This window comes from Pavona decussata, unplaced genomic scaffold (assembly GCF_977016875.1).
Source record: "Pavona decussata unplaced genomic scaffold, jaPavDecu1.1 SCAFFOLD_114, whole genome shotgun sequence".
Lineage (NCBI taxonomy): Eukaryota > Metazoa > Cnidaria > Anthozoa > Scleractinia > Agariciidae > Pavona > Pavona decussata.
The window spans coordinates 6,520,591-6,538,457 of record NW_028145528.1 but is presented as its reverse complement, the minus strand read 5'-3'; the positions used below and the strand labels follow the sequence as shown (position 1 = coordinate 6,538,457).

At 39.0% G+C, this 17,867-nt stretch overlaps 3 protein-coding genes and 1 pseudogene across 3 annotated transcripts in view; all 4 read right to left on the bottom strand.

Annotated features, from left to right (window-relative positions):
* The window catches only part of LOC146470497 (uncharacterized), a 28,101-nt gene extending 17,139 nt beyond the window's left edge, over positions 1–10,962 (bottom strand). Inside the window, exon 1 of the mRNA XM_085122579.1 lies at positions 10,938–10,962. The gene's annotated coding sequence lies outside the window, so the exon portion shown is untranslated. The remainder of the gene's footprint in view (positions 1–10,937) is intronic.
* LOC146470499 (uncharacterized) lies at positions 1,177–2,372 on the bottom strand (annotated as a pseudogene).
* Positions 4,288–9,895, bottom strand: LOC146470498 (uncharacterized). The gene is made up of 4 exons (XM_085121939.1): positions 9,712–9,895; positions 8,610–8,711; positions 7,204–7,654; positions 4,288–4,701 (listed from the first exon to the last, which is right to left on the bottom strand). Exons 1-4 carry the CDS (start codon positions 9,888–9,890, stop codon positions 4,474–4,476), a joined length of 960 nt encoding a protein of 319 aa, XP_084978065.1. The 5' UTR covers positions 9,891–9,895; the 3' UTR covers positions 4,288–4,473.
* Positions 10,963–13,087: 2,125 nt separating the features above from the next.
* On the bottom strand, positions 13,088–16,963 carry LOC146470496 (uncharacterized). Its single transcript, XM_085121938.1, has 4 exons — positions 16,780–16,963; positions 14,934–15,619; positions 14,371–14,387; positions 13,088–13,294 (listed from the first exon to the last, which is right to left on the bottom strand). Exons 1-4 carry the CDS (start codon positions 16,956–16,958, stop codon positions 13,088–13,090), a joined length of 1,089 nt encoding a protein of 362 aa, XP_084978064.1. The 5' UTR covers positions 16,959–16,963.
* Between the last annotated feature and the right edge of the window lie 904 nt (positions 16,964–17,867).

The following is a 17,867-nucleotide window of genomic DNA, read 5'->3' as shown; positions in this document are numbered from 1 at the left end:
TAAAAATCTGTACTTTGCGATTTAAACAAGTAGCAAGTCGGAATTCGCCCTACTGACAATCCACGTTCTTTATCTTTATGTATCTATTGCGTTCCCTGTCGCTTTGCAACATCATAACAGCCGGAAATGTCACGCAAGCAAGAAAATCTGCACTTCGCTGTTGAAGTTGTTACTTTTATGAAAAGGACCATAATCCAAATCTTGCTGTTTTGCGTAATAAGAATAATAAACTGTAATAACAAAACATTACATTATTTATTCATATGGAAATATCTCCAGAAATTGTCAATCAAAATTGTGATAGAAAAATATTTCCCCAAAACAAGATAACCTGTCAAAAGCAAAAAGAAACAAACGAACAAATTGAATTTAACAACATTTCTCAGAAAAAATACATCTGATCTTGATATACCCCAAATAGTAAATGCAAATTGGAGAGTTAAACTGAAACTACTAAACTAACTACTGTTGATCTTATATGGTAATCGATCAACGCTTATATCATATATGTATACTGAACTGAAAACAGTAATCATTCTTCAAACAATCCATTTCTAAAAAAGGTCAAATCAGTTCTGGCCAATGATAGATTGTTAAATTACAAACAGCCAGTGGGATGTAACCCGGAACGATAAACGCGCATATAATCTGTTCATAGGTGTTGAACTCATTACTCTACAATGACACTAACAGCTACTTGAATCGCTCAACAATTTCGGTCCTTTGGAATTAAACCGATTACTCTCGGATCTCAACATAATAACAATTTTGCGGTACTTTTAACAATTCGAAACAGCGATCTACCTGGACATTTTGTCGTAAATGACGTTTGACATCTCAAGTCACGTTCACAATCAGCCTATGGAACTGTTGTGAAAATCTAAATAATAAAGTAATGCAGTTACGACTGAAATTGAAACAAGACGGAGAGGACCACATAAAAGGTAGTTAAATGTACCTCAACAATACGCTTTGGTTTTCGTATCCAGGAAATATAAGAAATGACTATGGGCGGGCTAACTGACGCGGTAACCGGTAAATCAAACTGACGTGTGTAGGGCCTCCCTTAAAAGTTTCACATGGCCTTCTTTTAAGTTCAGTTGGTTAAAATGATGTGACAGGCCTGCCATGACTCCCCTTTTGTGGTCTTGTGGTTGCGACGCATGTTTAGAGGCTTCAGAGTTTCGCTTTGACTAGTATGTCGTTAAGCGATTTCCCTCTTTTGTAGGATTTGATAGGAGGCGTTTTATATATAGTTTTCAGCAAAGGCTGATTTTGAATAAAACTCCATTCGTGCATCAGTATCTTTTTAAGTTCGGTAACTGCTGGGTGGTATGTAGTTACGAACGGTAGGATTTTCTCACGAGCCTTAGCTTTTGTTGTAGTCCCGACTGCCTTCCGGCGAAGGTGATTTCAGATAGTGTGCTCTCTATCAGATGTTTAGGGTATCCACGTGCTGTAAGACGTGTTTTGAATTTAGAGAGAGACTCCTTGAAAGCTGTTTCTGAGGAGTTAGTTCGGAGAAGTCTGATAGCTTCACCTTTGATGAAACCTCTTTTAACACCTGGTGGGTGACAAGAGGTAAAATGGGTATATTGAAAGGTTTCAGTCGGCTTGTAATGCGTTTTGATATCAAGGATAGATTCTTTGGAGAATCTTTCACCCTTGTGCACCACTGTGTCTAGGAATGTGATTTCCTTGTCTGAAATATCAGCCGTGAATTTGATCGTGGGATGGAAGTTGTTGGCTTGTTCTATAAATAATTCTATCTCTTGTTTATTGGTGTCCCATAGAGAGAATATGTCATCAATGAAACGTTTCCATGACAAAGGTTTAATTCTGCTCTGGCCTAGTAACTCTGATTCAATTTCCGCCATGAAAATGTTGGCAAATGAAACTGCCATTTTAGTTCCCATGGCTGTTCCATGAATTTGGAGATAGTTTACTCTGTTAAACCGGAACGAGTTTTCTTTCAGAATAAGGCCAAGCATTTCTTTGAGATGGTGTGATGGAATGGGAGGGCTATCATTGTAGAAACGGTTGTATGCTTTGCATACTGTATTGATACCCTCCTCTTGTGGTATATTAGTGTACAAGCTTGTGACATCCATAGATACTAAAATTGTATCGTGCGATACTTTAGTTTTTTCTATGAAGTTTATGAAATCAGTTGTATCTTTGAGATACGATTTCTGTTTAATGGCAATAGGCTGTAGCAAACGATCAACGAAGGATGAGATTCTCTCTGTTGGACCACTGCAACCGCTTATTATAGGTCTCCCGACCGGTTTCGGTTTGTGGATTTTTGTGAGAGTGTAGAATATCGGTATTCTTGGTGGGTGTGGGGTTTGAAAAAGCCATTTTTTCGTCATGTCATCAATGTGTTTGCCTTGGTGTAGTTGAGTTACGATCTCATTTTTTCATTTCGCAAAGTACAGATTTTCATTTTTTCATTTCGCAAAGTACAGATTGTCTTGCTGGCGTGACATATCCGGCTGGGATGATGTCGCAAGCGATAGGGAAAGCAACAGATTGATAGATAAACAGAAACATCACACAATGATCGTTCAATTCAGTGGATTGTACGGGTACGATGAATTTTGACTTGCTACTTGTTTATTTCGCAAAGTACAGATTTTCATTTATTCATTTCGCAAAGTACAGATTTTCATTTTTTCATTTCGCAAAGTAAGCTTACAGATTTTCTTGCTAACATCATATCCGGCTGGAATGATGTCGTAAGCGACATGCAAAGCAACAGATACGCAGAGGATCATTCATTTCAGTGGATTGTACGGTACGACGAATTTCGACTTGTTACTTGTTTATTTCGCAAAGTACAGATTTCCATTTCGCAAAGTACAGATTTCCATTTCGTTTCGTTCCATTTCGTTTTGCAAAGTACAATAAGCCCTGTAGGGCTGGAATTGGTATCTTGCCAATGAAGGCATCGTAAGAATGTGTAGTCAAGTGTATCCATGTGCTTAGTCGACCCTAGGCTTTGTCGGTGGTGTTGGATGAACAAGAAAATAAATATTGTTTATATGCAAAATAACCCTCCTTGCCTCTGTCTAGGAAAAATATTCTTTTGAATTTTGAGTTTAAGAACGAGGTAAGAAGAGCTAGTTTGCCGGAACACAAACAAATGAATACTATGATGGAAGCCGTTTTGGAATAAGGTTTATGAGAAGCGATGTATGTAAGAATTGAAATTTTATTAGCAGTAATTTATTTTATTACGTTCCACAAAATGAGCAATGGCTCGGTGAAAAGGTCATTCTAGTTGAATTTTTATGTGAAATTGTATGTGAAGCAGTTTAGGATTGCTTAAAACCTCGAACAGATAATAAAGGCAACTTTGGAAACTTCTGAGAATGGCCCCTTGATGAGGGGGGCTAAATTTTCAGACTATGCTATCCCTATACAGAGCATGTAAACTTATTATTCGCCCGCGAACGATAAATGTTAACGGGTTAATTTCTCGCAGTGAATTTTCCACATCCCTCTGAAGGAAAGACGCGATTCATCTTCTCATTTTTTTTAATAATTTGAATCGCACACGAAAAGCTGAACATGGGTGAACTTTTAATTTAAATTTGTATACTTTCCTGTCTCTGTACGATGAGTACAGATCGGGGGGGGGGGGGGAGGGGAGGGTGGGAATTTAAAGCTCACCCCAACTTTGAAGATGTGTAATTACAAAAGCGTTTCACCTACAACCACCTAATTCGATGAGCTTTTACTGGAGATATTTTGATCATTCACTATGCCAATGTCTATTAGCTTCTCGCACGATATGAACTTATATTAAAGCAAATGCACTTCATTTCTATTTTTGTAAATAGAACATAAAATTAATAATAAAAATCCTTGGTTCTCCACTTCGTTCTGTGATTTGTATTCAGCTGGCTTTGACGTGGTAACATAGAATTCTACAGCTCAAAACTCCTTGCCACAGAGTTCCTATTTTAACATATTTTACACATCAGTGAGACTTCAGATCTCAATGAAAAATTTCACATTGATATACTAGGACAAACTAGTGTATCTAATTGAAGGATAACAAATGCTGCGGTTAAAAATGACGTTAACGGCAAACGGCAAATGTGAGATGACCACGTGACCATGTTTATCCTATATTTGCTGCTTGCTGTTTTCAGTTTCTCTGTCCAATCGAGTAGTTTTGCGTTTGCATCAAAGGCCAGAATTAGTTTGCACTATTATCATCTTTGTACTCCTTATTTCAAGAAAACATAAACGTGAATCTCACGTTTGCCTTTTGCCCTAAACGCGATTTTTAAAAATGAGAACATAGATGGGAATAGGATATAAATTGCCAGACCCGAGTCGAGGAGTCAACGCTTTTAATTTTAAATAATAGCTTGTCGGAATGTTTTCTTTAATTTTCTACCTTGCGCGACTCTAGGTGTGAAACCATTATAAGCGTTAACTACATTCTAAGACGAATGGTGTTCACATCCTTTGACAGGAACACCAGTAAATTGAACAGTCAGGGTCACACCTGTAACCCGCGGGACAACAGTGCTTCCCGTCTCCACACGGGACGGCTTGGGGCGCAAGACAACATCCCTGTCCCGAAGAGGAAAACACAGATTCGCAACACGTTGAATTGGAAGGACACATTGTCACCACTTTGCCAGACTTGTTTCTACAAAGAACAGAATCTGTACTTTTTGCCTGCTAAAAAATGGAAACAGAAAAACAAAACACGCTTTGATTGTGATTGTATTGGTAGTCGTCGTTTCGTTGTTGTTCCTGAATTGGACTGGATATGAGATGTCCACTGGGCTCGAGGGATAAGCGGGGATTGACTGTAGCTGTTATAATCTGTTTTCTTAAGAAAATTGCAGCTAATTTTTTTATTATTTTTGAAGTTGTCTTTTAGCTATTCGTTCTGTACAGCGCCCCAAGTTATTCCCAAATTGACCTAAAAATGATCACTATTTTGAAATGATCCTGTAATGATCCCCAAGTAATTTTCGAAACAGAATGGCGTGTTTCACTGCGGAATTGAATCAGGTTTTCTTGATAATTTGAACAACGTCGCGCTTTAAAACTGGTAGGCATTTTGAACACTAGTTACAACTTCAGTTACTCTTAAAATATTTAGTTTTTTGTTGACATGTTCTAATGCTTTCTTAGTACATCTTGTACATAAAAGGAAAATAGAATCGAAAAGGTAGAGCGTTTTTGCATCTTTAACTTTTTTTGTACAATTTATACAAAATTAATCATCTCTCCCAGCTTACAGCGCCGCTTACGACGTCAGATTTAGAGCACACTACCCACCACCTTCAAACGAGGCAAGTAAAACTGATCAAAGAAAAGCTAAATAAATTTTTAAATGAAAGAATTTAAAAGCAACAGAGCCAACAAATTGTCAATTTTACACGATCGTCAACTGAGAGAAGGCAGAGTTCATGCGCGTATTAGTGATAATTTGCACGCCCCTAAATTGTTCATTAATCTCTCATTTGCAAAGTGGACGGCTTTCTATTACCTGTTGCGTACAGCACTACCACAATATTTCAAATTTTCTCTTGAACTGGTAAAAGTTCTGAAAAGCTAAATGCTGAATAGCAAAATTTCCTAGCCGCTCGTGGTTATAATTTATGTGGCTTTTCCCATACAAGGTGGCTCACCGGCGCTGCCCTTTAGTAATAATTTGATCGATTGGTATTGCAATAACCACTCTTTGTCTGTGGATACTACAATAGTTAATGCTATCAATAAAATGCCTAAACATTGGTTAACAAGGCAAGGTCATTTCTTTTTTACCTGATAAGTGGGAGATATGTCCAGAAATGCACGCTAATGAGATTCATGAACTGTGTGATAGGCATCACAAAGTGTCCCCTACCCTAAATTCTTACCAAAACACGAATAATTCGGTCAAACATGAAGTCATATGAAAATGTCAAAAAGGTCTGTCTTATATAAAGTACCCAAAATCAGGGTTAGGTGCATTTCTGGATATGAGTGATCGAATTGTAATCATCATTGGGAGATGCAACTTTTAACAAACTAAAAAATTTCAGGGAAGAGGTCAGAGCCACCGTGGCTTTAAATACCTCTCTATATTTTTTTGAACTCTGCAAAACGTTGCGCCTTGACATGCTGATTAACTCGATTTTGAGTTTCATTTTATATCGTTGCTATGGTAACCTTGTTAACCAATAACTTTGATACCGTTATTGTTGCATCAACCGATAAAGAGTGATAGTATTGATTCGTCAACGCTGGAAACCGGTGCCAGCCACCTTAAAATAGTTTTGTTTTATTGCCGGTAGAAAACTCAAAATGCTAAAGGCACATTTTGAGCATCTCTGAAGTGTAGGTTCGCGGTAGCACCCTTGCATAAAAAACGCTAAAATTAAGAACCTCAGGATGAAATTCTGATTTGTACATTCAGTTATATAACTGAAAAAGCTAGAAAACTATAATGCAAAGCTATACATGCTCAGCGAGGACGACGGCTCGAGTTCAAGCTGCAAGCAGCTTCTTATTGAAAATCAAAGAAGCAGTTTTTTTTTTATATACAGTTAAAAAAAAGTGCGTGAGTAAATTTTTTTAATATCTTTACAGTCAATCCACAACCTCCTGTTTAAACGGCTTTCCAAAAATAACTCTGGAACGTATTACAGGCTGAGGGTAATAAAAAATATTTGGACTGCGGATCTTTGCGGTGTCACGATAATTTCGGGGTCAGAGATCATTTCGCCAGGACTCAGTAACTATACAGTTCACGTATTGTTTTCTTACTCCCCTGAGCATAAATTTGGCTGGGAAAAACATCTGTTGCAACAGTTGCAGACTATCTGGGGACCAAGATCTGAATGAACGGTCCGGGAGGACTTAAGATGCTCATCAGTAGGCCAGTTACATAAGGCAACCTTAAGACAAGGAGAATTCCCACACCTGTTCTTGTGTGCTGAAGGATCATTTCGATCTCTATGATTCATCACCGCACTCAATTGAAGGACAGTTGAAAGGTATAAGGAACACAAAGAAAGGACGGAAAATGCTTTCAAATGCAAGGAACGGCTGCACAAGTAAAAGTAGATTTATACAACGTGGTCCTACTGTTAAAATCTATTTATTTTCTCATTTATTTTTGTCTTGACTTCTACCTCTTCTTATTACCCAGCCTGAAGTGAAGCCATTAACATAAGAAATCCTTACCAGCGATTTCGGACACTCCAGATTCTCATGGTCTGTTTGCAGTAAAGTCTGTTTAGCGCGCCCTTTTTCCAGAAGGCTCTCAGAAAGATCGAGGATAAAGTTTTTTATCTTTTCACTAAGATACTCTGATCCTTGCGGGGTGTAATGTGGGCTCGGTTGCTTAGCAGCAATGATGCAATCGAGATAAGGAGGCTCACCACAAGCTTCAACGACCCAGGTGTACAAGTCAGCAGTCGCCACTATAGGCTGTTCTTTCATCACATTGTTTGCTATACTATTGTACTGTTTGACGCGAGTATTCAGCGTCACGCTATGGTGCACAGGCGTAGTAAGAACAAATCCAACTCTGGCTCCAGTGGACAACAATAGCGACTTTATTTCTCTCAAATTCTCAGTGTATTTAGTTTGTGTTGTGTATTCCTCGGGCCAACTGTCGTTGTAGTTAATATCATATAGAAAATATTAACGGCAGACTGATCCCAACGGCGGAGGTGACAAGCTTGAGAGAGCAAACAACAAAAGCTAGAATAACTGAAATATATTTGTTTTTTAAAAAAACAAATTTTTTTGCCCGATATTTCGGTTTGCAATACAAACCTTCCTCGGGGGCTGAACGAAAAAGAAAAGTGAGAAACATAAAAGGATCGTTACAAAGAAGATTTAAAATATAAAATGCGTGACAATGATTGGTTGTTTAGGACTAAGTGTGAGACATGTCATTGGCGTGTTTCGTCACGTCTATTTATACCAAGAGGGTGCAATGTTTTAGCTTTGTTGATTAAATGAGCTTCACGAGCCTTTCTAACTGAGTCACGTTTGCTGCGTATAAGTTCAAGCGGGATTAGTTGGACGTCGTTGATTGAGTGGCCAGGTTGGCTGAAATGTAGCGAGACAGGAGTGGGGTTGAGTAGTTGATGGTGATTCAGGATAGATCTGCGATGCTCCCCGAACGTTCATTAAGTTTGCGCTTTGTCTCCCCAATGTATTGGGAGTGGCACTTCTTACATTGAATTAAATAGATTAGGTTTTTGGAATTACAAGATATGTAGCCACTACAGCCACAAGAACAGAAAGCCACAAAAACAGACAGAACACCCTTCGTCATATCCTTCAATCCTGCACTTCCCAAAATCTCATCTATTGTGAAAAAACATATCAACATCCTCCAGTCCTCCGCCAACTGCAAACAAGTTTTCCCTCATCCACCAGTTATCGCCTACAAACGTAACGCAAGTCTACGTGATCTCCTGGTCCATTCCGAGCTACCTCAAAACAAGCCCTCCAACCAACAACCCGCTGGAATTCATAAATGCAACCACCCACGATGCCTAACTTGCTCATTTCTCCAAGAAGGTCAAACGAACTACACTTTTTTCAACACTAACGAATCACGCAAAATTTCTGACTACATATCTTGTAATTCCAGCGCCCCTCCGTCAATATCGTCCCAAGGAGCATGCTGGACCTGATGGCTGTTGCCTAATGCTTTTGCGACCCAAGGGGTGTAACTAGAAAGTAAATAAAAAGATTTAAAAGACCTTCTAGCAGTAAGTGATGTGCTGGTTACCGCGTTCAACTTTCCATCGTGGTGTTTCAGGATTAGCTTGGTCATTGTCCACAAGCTCGGTTGTTTCCTTTAAACGTAAAGAGAAACTATTCAGCTCCACGATAATAAAAAAAAATAAATAAATAATACTGGGAGATTGCCTTATCATGAAGTATCCTCCCATCCATTTACCTGTCGGGTTGAAGGAGGTATAAAGGGAGAAAGGAAAGTGGGAAAGGAGGAGTGGCAGATGGAGATGGGAGAAGTAAGAATAGAAATATCACTTGTACGAGTTTTCTGAATTTCTATGGTAAGATCAGCAAAAATCATTTACTTCTCACAAATTGTCTTCATTATAGAAATAGCATGTGATCATGGATTAAAACATTTTCAGATTTGTTATTTTTAAAGTGCTTCGAAATAAATTGTAAGTTTTGTGCGCGTTCTGCTGTTTTCTGCTAAATAGTTCAGGGCTAAGCTCAAACAAAGCAGCCACTCAAGTCACAGACTACTCCGAAATTAAAATATTGATCGTTCTAATTTTCTCTAGTGTCAAGCGGTCATACTGGATCTATAATTGCCTCTGTTATTTACTGTTTAAGTGAGTTCGCCAGTCACCTTCTTCAAAGTCCCAACGCTAAAGGTCACTTCGTGAATGAGTGGAAATTATAGGAAACTTTTGTACATCAAATATGGCGGCCATTCTGGTAGTGATATGCTATTATTTTTGCAAATGGCAAATGACAAAGACGTGCGCAAAACTAGTGATAACCAATTTGTCTTCGTTTCTTTCCCTGCGTTGAATCGTTTGAAATGGTCAATCGGAATTAAGAGGCCAGATAGTCACGCATAATATTGACCTGTCTCATCGTCTTTTACAAGTCAGACTATAGTCTTTCTAGCTTAACAGTGTTGACAAACATAGCAGTTTTCAGTCAAATAAAAAGCAAAAGATCGCATACCCAATACTGATGGAATCACCAATAACAAGGCAGTTAATCTTTCCAGGCGTTCTTTTCAATGGCGGGCCAGGTAGGCACAAGCGCTCAGCCGGTATTACGGACCGACTGTCATCCGTCTTCACTAAGGTGACAAAAACCAACAGGAAAGCGCAGCATACCAAGGGCAAACACAAATTCATCTTTTGATCCTGCGTGGTTAATTGAAAATAAAAGATTGAGCCGGAGACTGAAAAGTATAACTACCGAGTAACATAATATTTTGTCCACTGTTGTATCTAGCGAAAGCGGACTCCTTGGGACCGAGCGTAGATATCCGCTTACGGGAGGTTAAAAACATAAAGTGCTGATAAAGGGTAGTCCTTCTGACTCAAATTGTCAAGCGATTAACTGCATAGCAGCGGAAAGGGTAGCACATAGTTTTGCCATTATACAGTCAGTGTAGTACACTGTGCAAGCCATGTCTTTCAATTCAAGTAACCGTTCAAATTTCAGTCACAAAACGTTCAACAACGGTGAGGGGTCTTCTTTAGTTACCTTCAACAGTTGACCAATGCCGTCGACTCGGTCCAGTGCAAATGAGCATGAACTACTCAGTTAGGCGGGCAAAACTGACGGCAAGCCTAAAAATTGTGAATTTCAAAATTGGTCAGGGGTTTGAAGACATGAGCCGTGCATAGATGCAAAATAAAATCGAATCAAAGACAGAAAATCTACTTATAAACAACTGCTGAAGAGGGCTTACTAGCCCGGCACCCTTTATGGCAGGCGAGTTCAAGATGAGCTTGTAGCAGGCATAATGATCAAAGCGAAGTTTAACATATGCGCACAGAGTATGAGAAACTCACTTTTAGAGAACGCCGATTATCATATTCCAAGCTTTAATACTGTCACTTACGGTTAACATTCATAAACATATCTTGGAACTCAGATATGGAATAACCTAGCCGCATCCCTGAGAAATATCACCTCTATTGATTCCTTTGAAAGACAAATTCGAAGGATTGAACTTTTGTCAAGTACAATATATGTGCACGCACGGACTGACCTCTGTGCACCATCCGACCTTTTATTACCCTGTTTTACTTTCTCAGTCAAATGTCATATTGTTATATTATTTCATAGTTATTGTTTTTCTTACTTAGGTAACTAAGTGTCCTCAATACACAGAGGGTCTTATCCTCGGCTGGGATGTTTCACACGCTACATAATTAAGTTATGTAACTTACTTGTTTTCCAATAAATCCAACTTTCTGATCCCGAACATTGTAACTGGGTTAAGCGTGCTATGACGGAAACGTTTTCCTTTGATTTCCAAATTGAAAGCTGCCAAGTGCATTGTTCACCTACCTTGGCTCTCCAGCTGTTTATCAAGTGCCTATCCACACAAAAAAGCACTCAAGCACTCGTATTTTACCAGCGTTCTTCCGCATTTGCAGGCTCAATCACATAAGAGAAGCATACCGTATAATTGCAGAATTTCAGTGAAGAAATATTCCTAATTCATATGTTTTATAATTTCAGGGATATTGTCCTTACATCATCCACGGTTGCCTTAGTTACACTAAGCGAGCCTGAAAAAATTCAATTTTCTTTCAGATTTAGTTTTAATCCTTTGAAATATCTTTTTATTTACATGATTTTGAGTTCCCTTGTTATAGATTGATTTTGTAACATTAATAGTGACAGGAAGTGTGTATAACCTGAGACAAAGAACTTTCATAGATTTGGGCTTTTATATTGGCAGGTGACCCCCAGTGGAGTCATAAGGTCAAATATACCTCTGTTCATGCGTAATTGAAATCACCCTCTTGTGTGAAAATGGCAGATCGCTTCCCTGAGCTATCAGAGAGAAAATAATTATGAAAAACAAACTCGGGTGATTGAATGATAAAACAATTATTGAACTCAGTTATCGCCAAATATCGTGGTTTGCCAGTGTCTCGCAGATCAATTCTTTGCCTCAGCCTTCAGCTTCGGCAAACAATTGATCTGCTCGCCACTGACAAATCACGATATTTTGTTCAACCTTGTGCAATAATTGTTGATCATTCTGTCAGGTTGTAACTTGAGGATTCAAGCTGGGAGTCGATCTTTTAATGCCTTCCACAATATTCGTGGCACGATATTTTACTATTATAGGTGGTTTGCATTGCCGCCATGTTGATGTACAAAACAAAAGAAAAATTTGTCCACATAGTTTACATAAAAATGGAAGTTAACTCCCAGAGGAGAAAAATCTTATTGTTCCTGTACACCAACATGGCCGCCATGGACGACATGCAAACGATCAATTGGATAAATTCGGGTTGCACTCGGTGAATAATTTTTTCGACAGGTGCGTATGAAAATAGTTCTTGCTTTCAACAACAGTGGAAGCTCGATTTAATAAAGCCGGTCAAAGGACTAGGGAAATTGGTTCGTTATATTGAAGTGAGAACATCTTTCGTTATACCGAGTACTTCATTATATGAAGACTCGTTAAATCAAGGTTCTACTGCACCTTGGAAGTACAATATTTTCTAGAAATTGGCAAAGAACTTCTTCTTCTTGCTGCTGCTAGGAGAAGGATGTATCTGACGTTATTTGTCTTCTAATACAGGCTATGCTTTGCCTACACAGAGCATGTAAACTTACTATTCGCCCGCGAACGATAAATGTTAACGGGTTAAATACTCGAAGTGAATTTTCCTAATCCCTCTAAAAGAAAGAAGGCGATTAACTTTCTCATTTTTTTAAGTAATTCGAATCGCACGCGATAAGCCAAACATGGAAACTTTTAATTTAAATTTCTATACTTTTCCGTCTCTGTACGGCGAGTACAGATCGGGGGGTGGGAGGGTGGGGGCTTAAGGCTCACCCAACTTTGAATCGCGTTTACGGCAAACGGCGTTGACGTGTTCTTGAAAAAATAAGTACATAGATGAGAGTAGAGCAAAATAATTCTGGCTTTTGATGTTAACGCAAAACGATTCAATTTCACTGAGAAACTGAAAACAGAGAGCGGCAAATATAGGATAAACATGGTCACGCAATCATTCAGTTTCTGCCGTTTGCCGTGAAAGAGCAAACGGCAAACGTGAGATATGACCACGTGACCATGGTTATCCTATATTTGCCGCTTGCTGTTTTCAGTTTTTCTGTGAAATCGAGTAGTTTTGCGTTAGCATCAAAGGCCAGAATCAAGTTAACAATTTTTCACCGAAATGGAGGTAAATATCCATCACCTTCACCGACACTGAGGTGAATAATTGTTTTAGTATATGCCACACAAGCTGAATAACTAGTGAACCAAAATTTGTTTTACTTCTGACAATAACCATTATGAGCTATAACTACATTCTAAGACGGATGGTGTTCACATCCTTTGACAGGAACACTAGTAAATTGAACAGTCAGGGTCACACCTGTAACCCGCGGTACAACAGTGCTTCCCGTCTCCACACGGGACAGCTCGGGGCGCAAGACAACATCCCTGTCCCGAAGAGGAAAACGCTGATTCGCAACACGTTGAATTGGAAGGACGCATTGTCACCACTCTGCCAGACTTGTTTCTACAAGGAACAGAATCTGTACTTGTTGCCTGCTAAAAAATGAAAATAGAAAAATAAAACACGCTTTTTAAAGTGTGATTGTATTGGCGGTCGTCGTTTCGTGGTTGTTCCTGAATTGGACTGGATATGAGACGTCGACTGGGCTAATGGGATAAGTGGGCATTGACTGTAGCTGTTATGATCTATTTTCTAAGAGAGTATTAAAAGAAAATCACAACTAACTAATTTTTGTTTCATTGAAGTTGCCTTTTAACTATTCGTTCTGTACAGCGCTCCAACTTATTCCCAAAATTGACCAAAAAAAAAAGATCGCGATCTTGAAATGACCCTGTAATGATCCCCAAGTAATTTTCGGAACGGAGTGGCGTGTTTCACTGCGGAATTGAATCAGGTTTTCTTGATAATTTGAACAACGCCGCGCTTTAAAGCTGGTGGGCATTTTGAACACTATTTTACAACTCAGTTCAGTTACTGGTAATATTTTTTTGTTGAAACTATCGAATTGTAATCATCATTGGGAAATCCAACTTTTTACGAATTAAAAAATTGTAGGGTAGAGGTCAGAGCAACCGTGGCTCTAAATCCCTCTCTACATTTTTTTGAACTCTGTAAAAAGTAGCGCCTTAACACGCTGATTAACTCGATTTTGAGTTTCATTTTATATTGTTGCTATGGTAACTTTGTTCACCAATATTTAGGCATATTTTTGATACCGTTTAGTTATTGCTGCATCAACCGATGAAGAGTGTTTATGTACTGGAAACTGGTGCCAGCCACCTTAAAGTAGTTTTGTTTTATTAGTAGAACACTCAAAATGCTAGAGGCACATTTTGAGCATCTCTTAAGTGTAGCTTTCCAGTAGCACCCTTGTATAAGAAACGCTAAAATTAAGAACCTCCGGATAAAATTCTGATTTGTATCACTGTTGAGTTTTATATCTGAAAAAGCTAGAAAACTATAACGCAAAGCTATACGTGCTAACCAAGGACGGCTCGACTTCAAGCTGCAAGCAGCTTCTTGTTAAAAATTAAAAAAGCGTGTTTTTTTTATATTTTTTTTTATATGGTTGAAAAAAAAATGCGTGAGTAAATATTGTCAATATCTTTACCGTCAATCCACAATCCCCTGTTTAAACACCATTCCAAAAATAACTTGGGAATTATTCCACGTTGAGTGTAATACAAAAAATATTGGGACTGCGGATACGATAATCTCGGGGTTAGAGATCATTTCACCAGGACTCAGTAACTATACAGTTCATGTATAGTTTTCTTAATCCCCTGAGCATAAATTTGGCTGGGAAAAACATCTGTTGCAACAGTTGCAGACTATCTGTGGACAAAGACCTCCATCAACGGTCCAGGAGGATTTAAGTGTAAGAGTAAGAATGAGAATGATGTATTTAATCAGTAGACCAGCAACATAGGGCAACCGTAAGACAAGGGGAGTTCCTACAACTGTTCTTGTGTGCTGAAGGATCATTTCGATCTCTATGATTCATCTCCGCACTCGATCGAAGGACAGTTCAAAGGTATAAGAAACACAAAGAAAGGACAGAAAAATGCTTTCAAATGCAAGAAACGGCAGGACAAGTAAAAGCAGATTTATACAAAGTGGTCCTGTTGTTAAAAGCCATTTATTTTTTTTTTCGTTTTTTGTTTTGACTTCTACCTCTTCTAATTAACCAGCCTGAAGTGAAGCCATTAACATAAGAAATCCTTACCAGCGATTTCGGACACTCCAGATTCTCATGGTCTGTTTGCAGCAAAGTCTGTTTAGCGCGCCCTTTTTCCAGAAGGCTCTCAGAAAGATCGAGGATAAAGTCTTTTATCCTTTCACTAAGATACTCTGATCCTTGCGAGGAGTAATGTGGGCTCGGTTGCTTAGCAGCAATGGTGCAATCAAGATAAGGAGGCTCACCACAAGCTTCAACGACCCAGGTGTACAAGTCAGCAGTCGCCACTATAGGCTGTTCTTTCATCACATTGTTTGCTATATTATTGTACTGTTTGACGCGAGTATTCAGCGTCACGCTATGGTGCACAGGCGTAGTAAGAACAAATCCAACTCTGGCTCCAGTGGACAACAATAGCGACTTTATTTCTCTCAAATTCTCAGTGTATTTAGTTTGTGTTGTGTATTCCTCGGGCCTACTGTCGTTGTAGTTAATATCATGCATACCAAAGTTGAAGGTAATCACGTCATAACTCGTTGGTTCTAACATGACGGTCGAGAGAAACATATGCAGGCATTTAAGGCCATATTTGGAGTCCAGGGCCCCTCCGTCAATATCGTCCCAAGGTGCATGCTGGACTTGATGGCTGTTGTTTAATGCTTTTGCGACCCAAGGGGTGTAACTAGAAAGTAAATAAAAAGATTTAAAAGACCTTTTAGCAGTAAGTGATGTGCTGGTTACCGCGTTCAACTTTCTATCGTGGTGTTTCAGGATTAGGTTGGTCAATGCCACAAGCCCAGTTGTAAAGAGAAACTATTCAGCTCCACAATAAAAAAATGAATAAATAATAAAAAAAAAAACCAAAAACTTACTGGGAGATTACCTTGTCATTAAGTATCCTCCCATCCATTTACCTGTCGGGTTGATGGAGGTATAGAGGGAGAAAGGAAAGTGGGAAAGGAAGAGTGGCAGATGGATATGGGAGAGGTAAGAATAGCAATATCGCTTGCGAGTTTTCCGAATTTCTATGGTAAGTTCAGCAAAAATCATTTACTTCTCACAAATTGTCTTCATTATAGAAATAGCATGTGATCATGGATTGGAACATTTTCAGATTTGTTATTTTTAAAGTGCTTCGAAATAAATTGTAAGTTTTGTGCGCGTTCTGCTGTTTTCTGCTAAATCAGGCGCGTAGGAGCGGGGGGGGGGGGGGGGTTCGAGGGGTTCGAACGAAACCCCTTTGAAGATCAATAATGGCCGAAGAAAAACTTTTAAATAAAGTTTCTGTGGTCGAAATTCATCAACCAAAGAAAATTAGAGATATAAACCCGTTCTTTAGGCCTTATGTCTTATCCTCAGTAAAAATAAAAATTGCATGTGATCCCGACGACTTCCCCAACTTGTACATGCTCCTGAAAATTGCTGCCACCCTTCCAGTCACCACTTGTGAATGTGATCGTTCCATAAGCACAATGAGGAAGTTGAACAACTATATGAGGTGTACCATGGAAGAGAGAGTAGGCTGTTCGCCCCTTGCTCTAATGCATATCAAATGTGATATGCCTGTCAATCTTGACGAGATAGTCAATTTGTTCGAAGGCCTACACCTGAGAATGATGCAGTTTACCAGCTTGGTGTATGACTATCAGCAGATCGAATAGCTATCAGAACTTGACAGGGCGCGGAATGTACATTGAACTTTCTTGTTTAAGTTGAAACAATTATGCCGTCGAAATGATGTATATAGCTTAAAAAGCTGCTGTAAAACAAAGTAGTGATTTGCCTAAAATGGGTCTCAAAATATAGGAAATGAGGTTTCTGGGAACCCAAAAGACCACATACCCAATACTGATGGAATCACCAATAACAAGGCAGTTAATCTTTCCAGGCGTTCTTTTCAATGGCGGTCCAGGTAGGCACAAGCGCTCAGCCAGTATTACGGACCGAATGACATCCGTCTTCACTGAGGTGGCAAAAACCAACAGAAACGCACAGCATACCAAGGAGAAACACAAATTCATCTTTTGATCCTGTGTGGTTGATAAAAAATTAAAAGATTGATCCGGAGACTGAAAAACATAGCTACCGAGTAACATAATATTTTGTCCACTGTTGTATCTAGCGAAAGCGGACTCATTGGGACCGAGCGTAGATTTCCGCTTACGGGAAGTTGAAAAACATAACGCGCAAATAGAGGGTAGTCCTTCTGACTCAAATTGTCAAGCGATTAACTGCATAGTAGCGGAAAGGGTAGCACATAGTTTTGCCATTATACAGTGAGTGTAGTACTCTGTACAAAGCCACGTCTTTTAATTCAAGTAACCGTTCAAATTTCAGTCAGAAAACGTTCAACAACGGTGAGGGGTCTTCTTTAGTTACCTTCAACAGTTGATCAATGCCGTCGACTCAGTCCAGCACAAAGGAACATGAACTACTCAGTTAGGCGGGCAAAACTGACGGAAAGCCTAAAAATCGCCTATTTCGAAATCAGTCAGAAGTTTGAAGATGCAAAATATAATCGAGTCAAATGAGAAAATCCACTTATAAACAACTGCTGAAGAGGGCTAACTAACCCGGCACCCTTCATGGCAGGCGAGTTCAAGTATAACATATGCGCACAGAGTATGAGCAACTTATTTTTAGAGAAAAAATAATAAAAAATAAAAAAACTTATTCTTAGAGAACGCCGATTTTCATATTCCCAGCTTTAAAACTGTCACTTCAGTTCACATTCATTAACGTATCTTGGAACTTAGATATGGAATAACCTACCGCATCCCTGGGAAGTATCACCTCTATTGATTCCTTTGAAAGACAAATTCGAAGGATTGAACTTTCGTCAAGTACAATATATATGCACGCACGGACTGACCTCTGTGCACCATCTGACCTTTTATTACCCTGTTTTACTTTCTCAGTCAAATGTAATA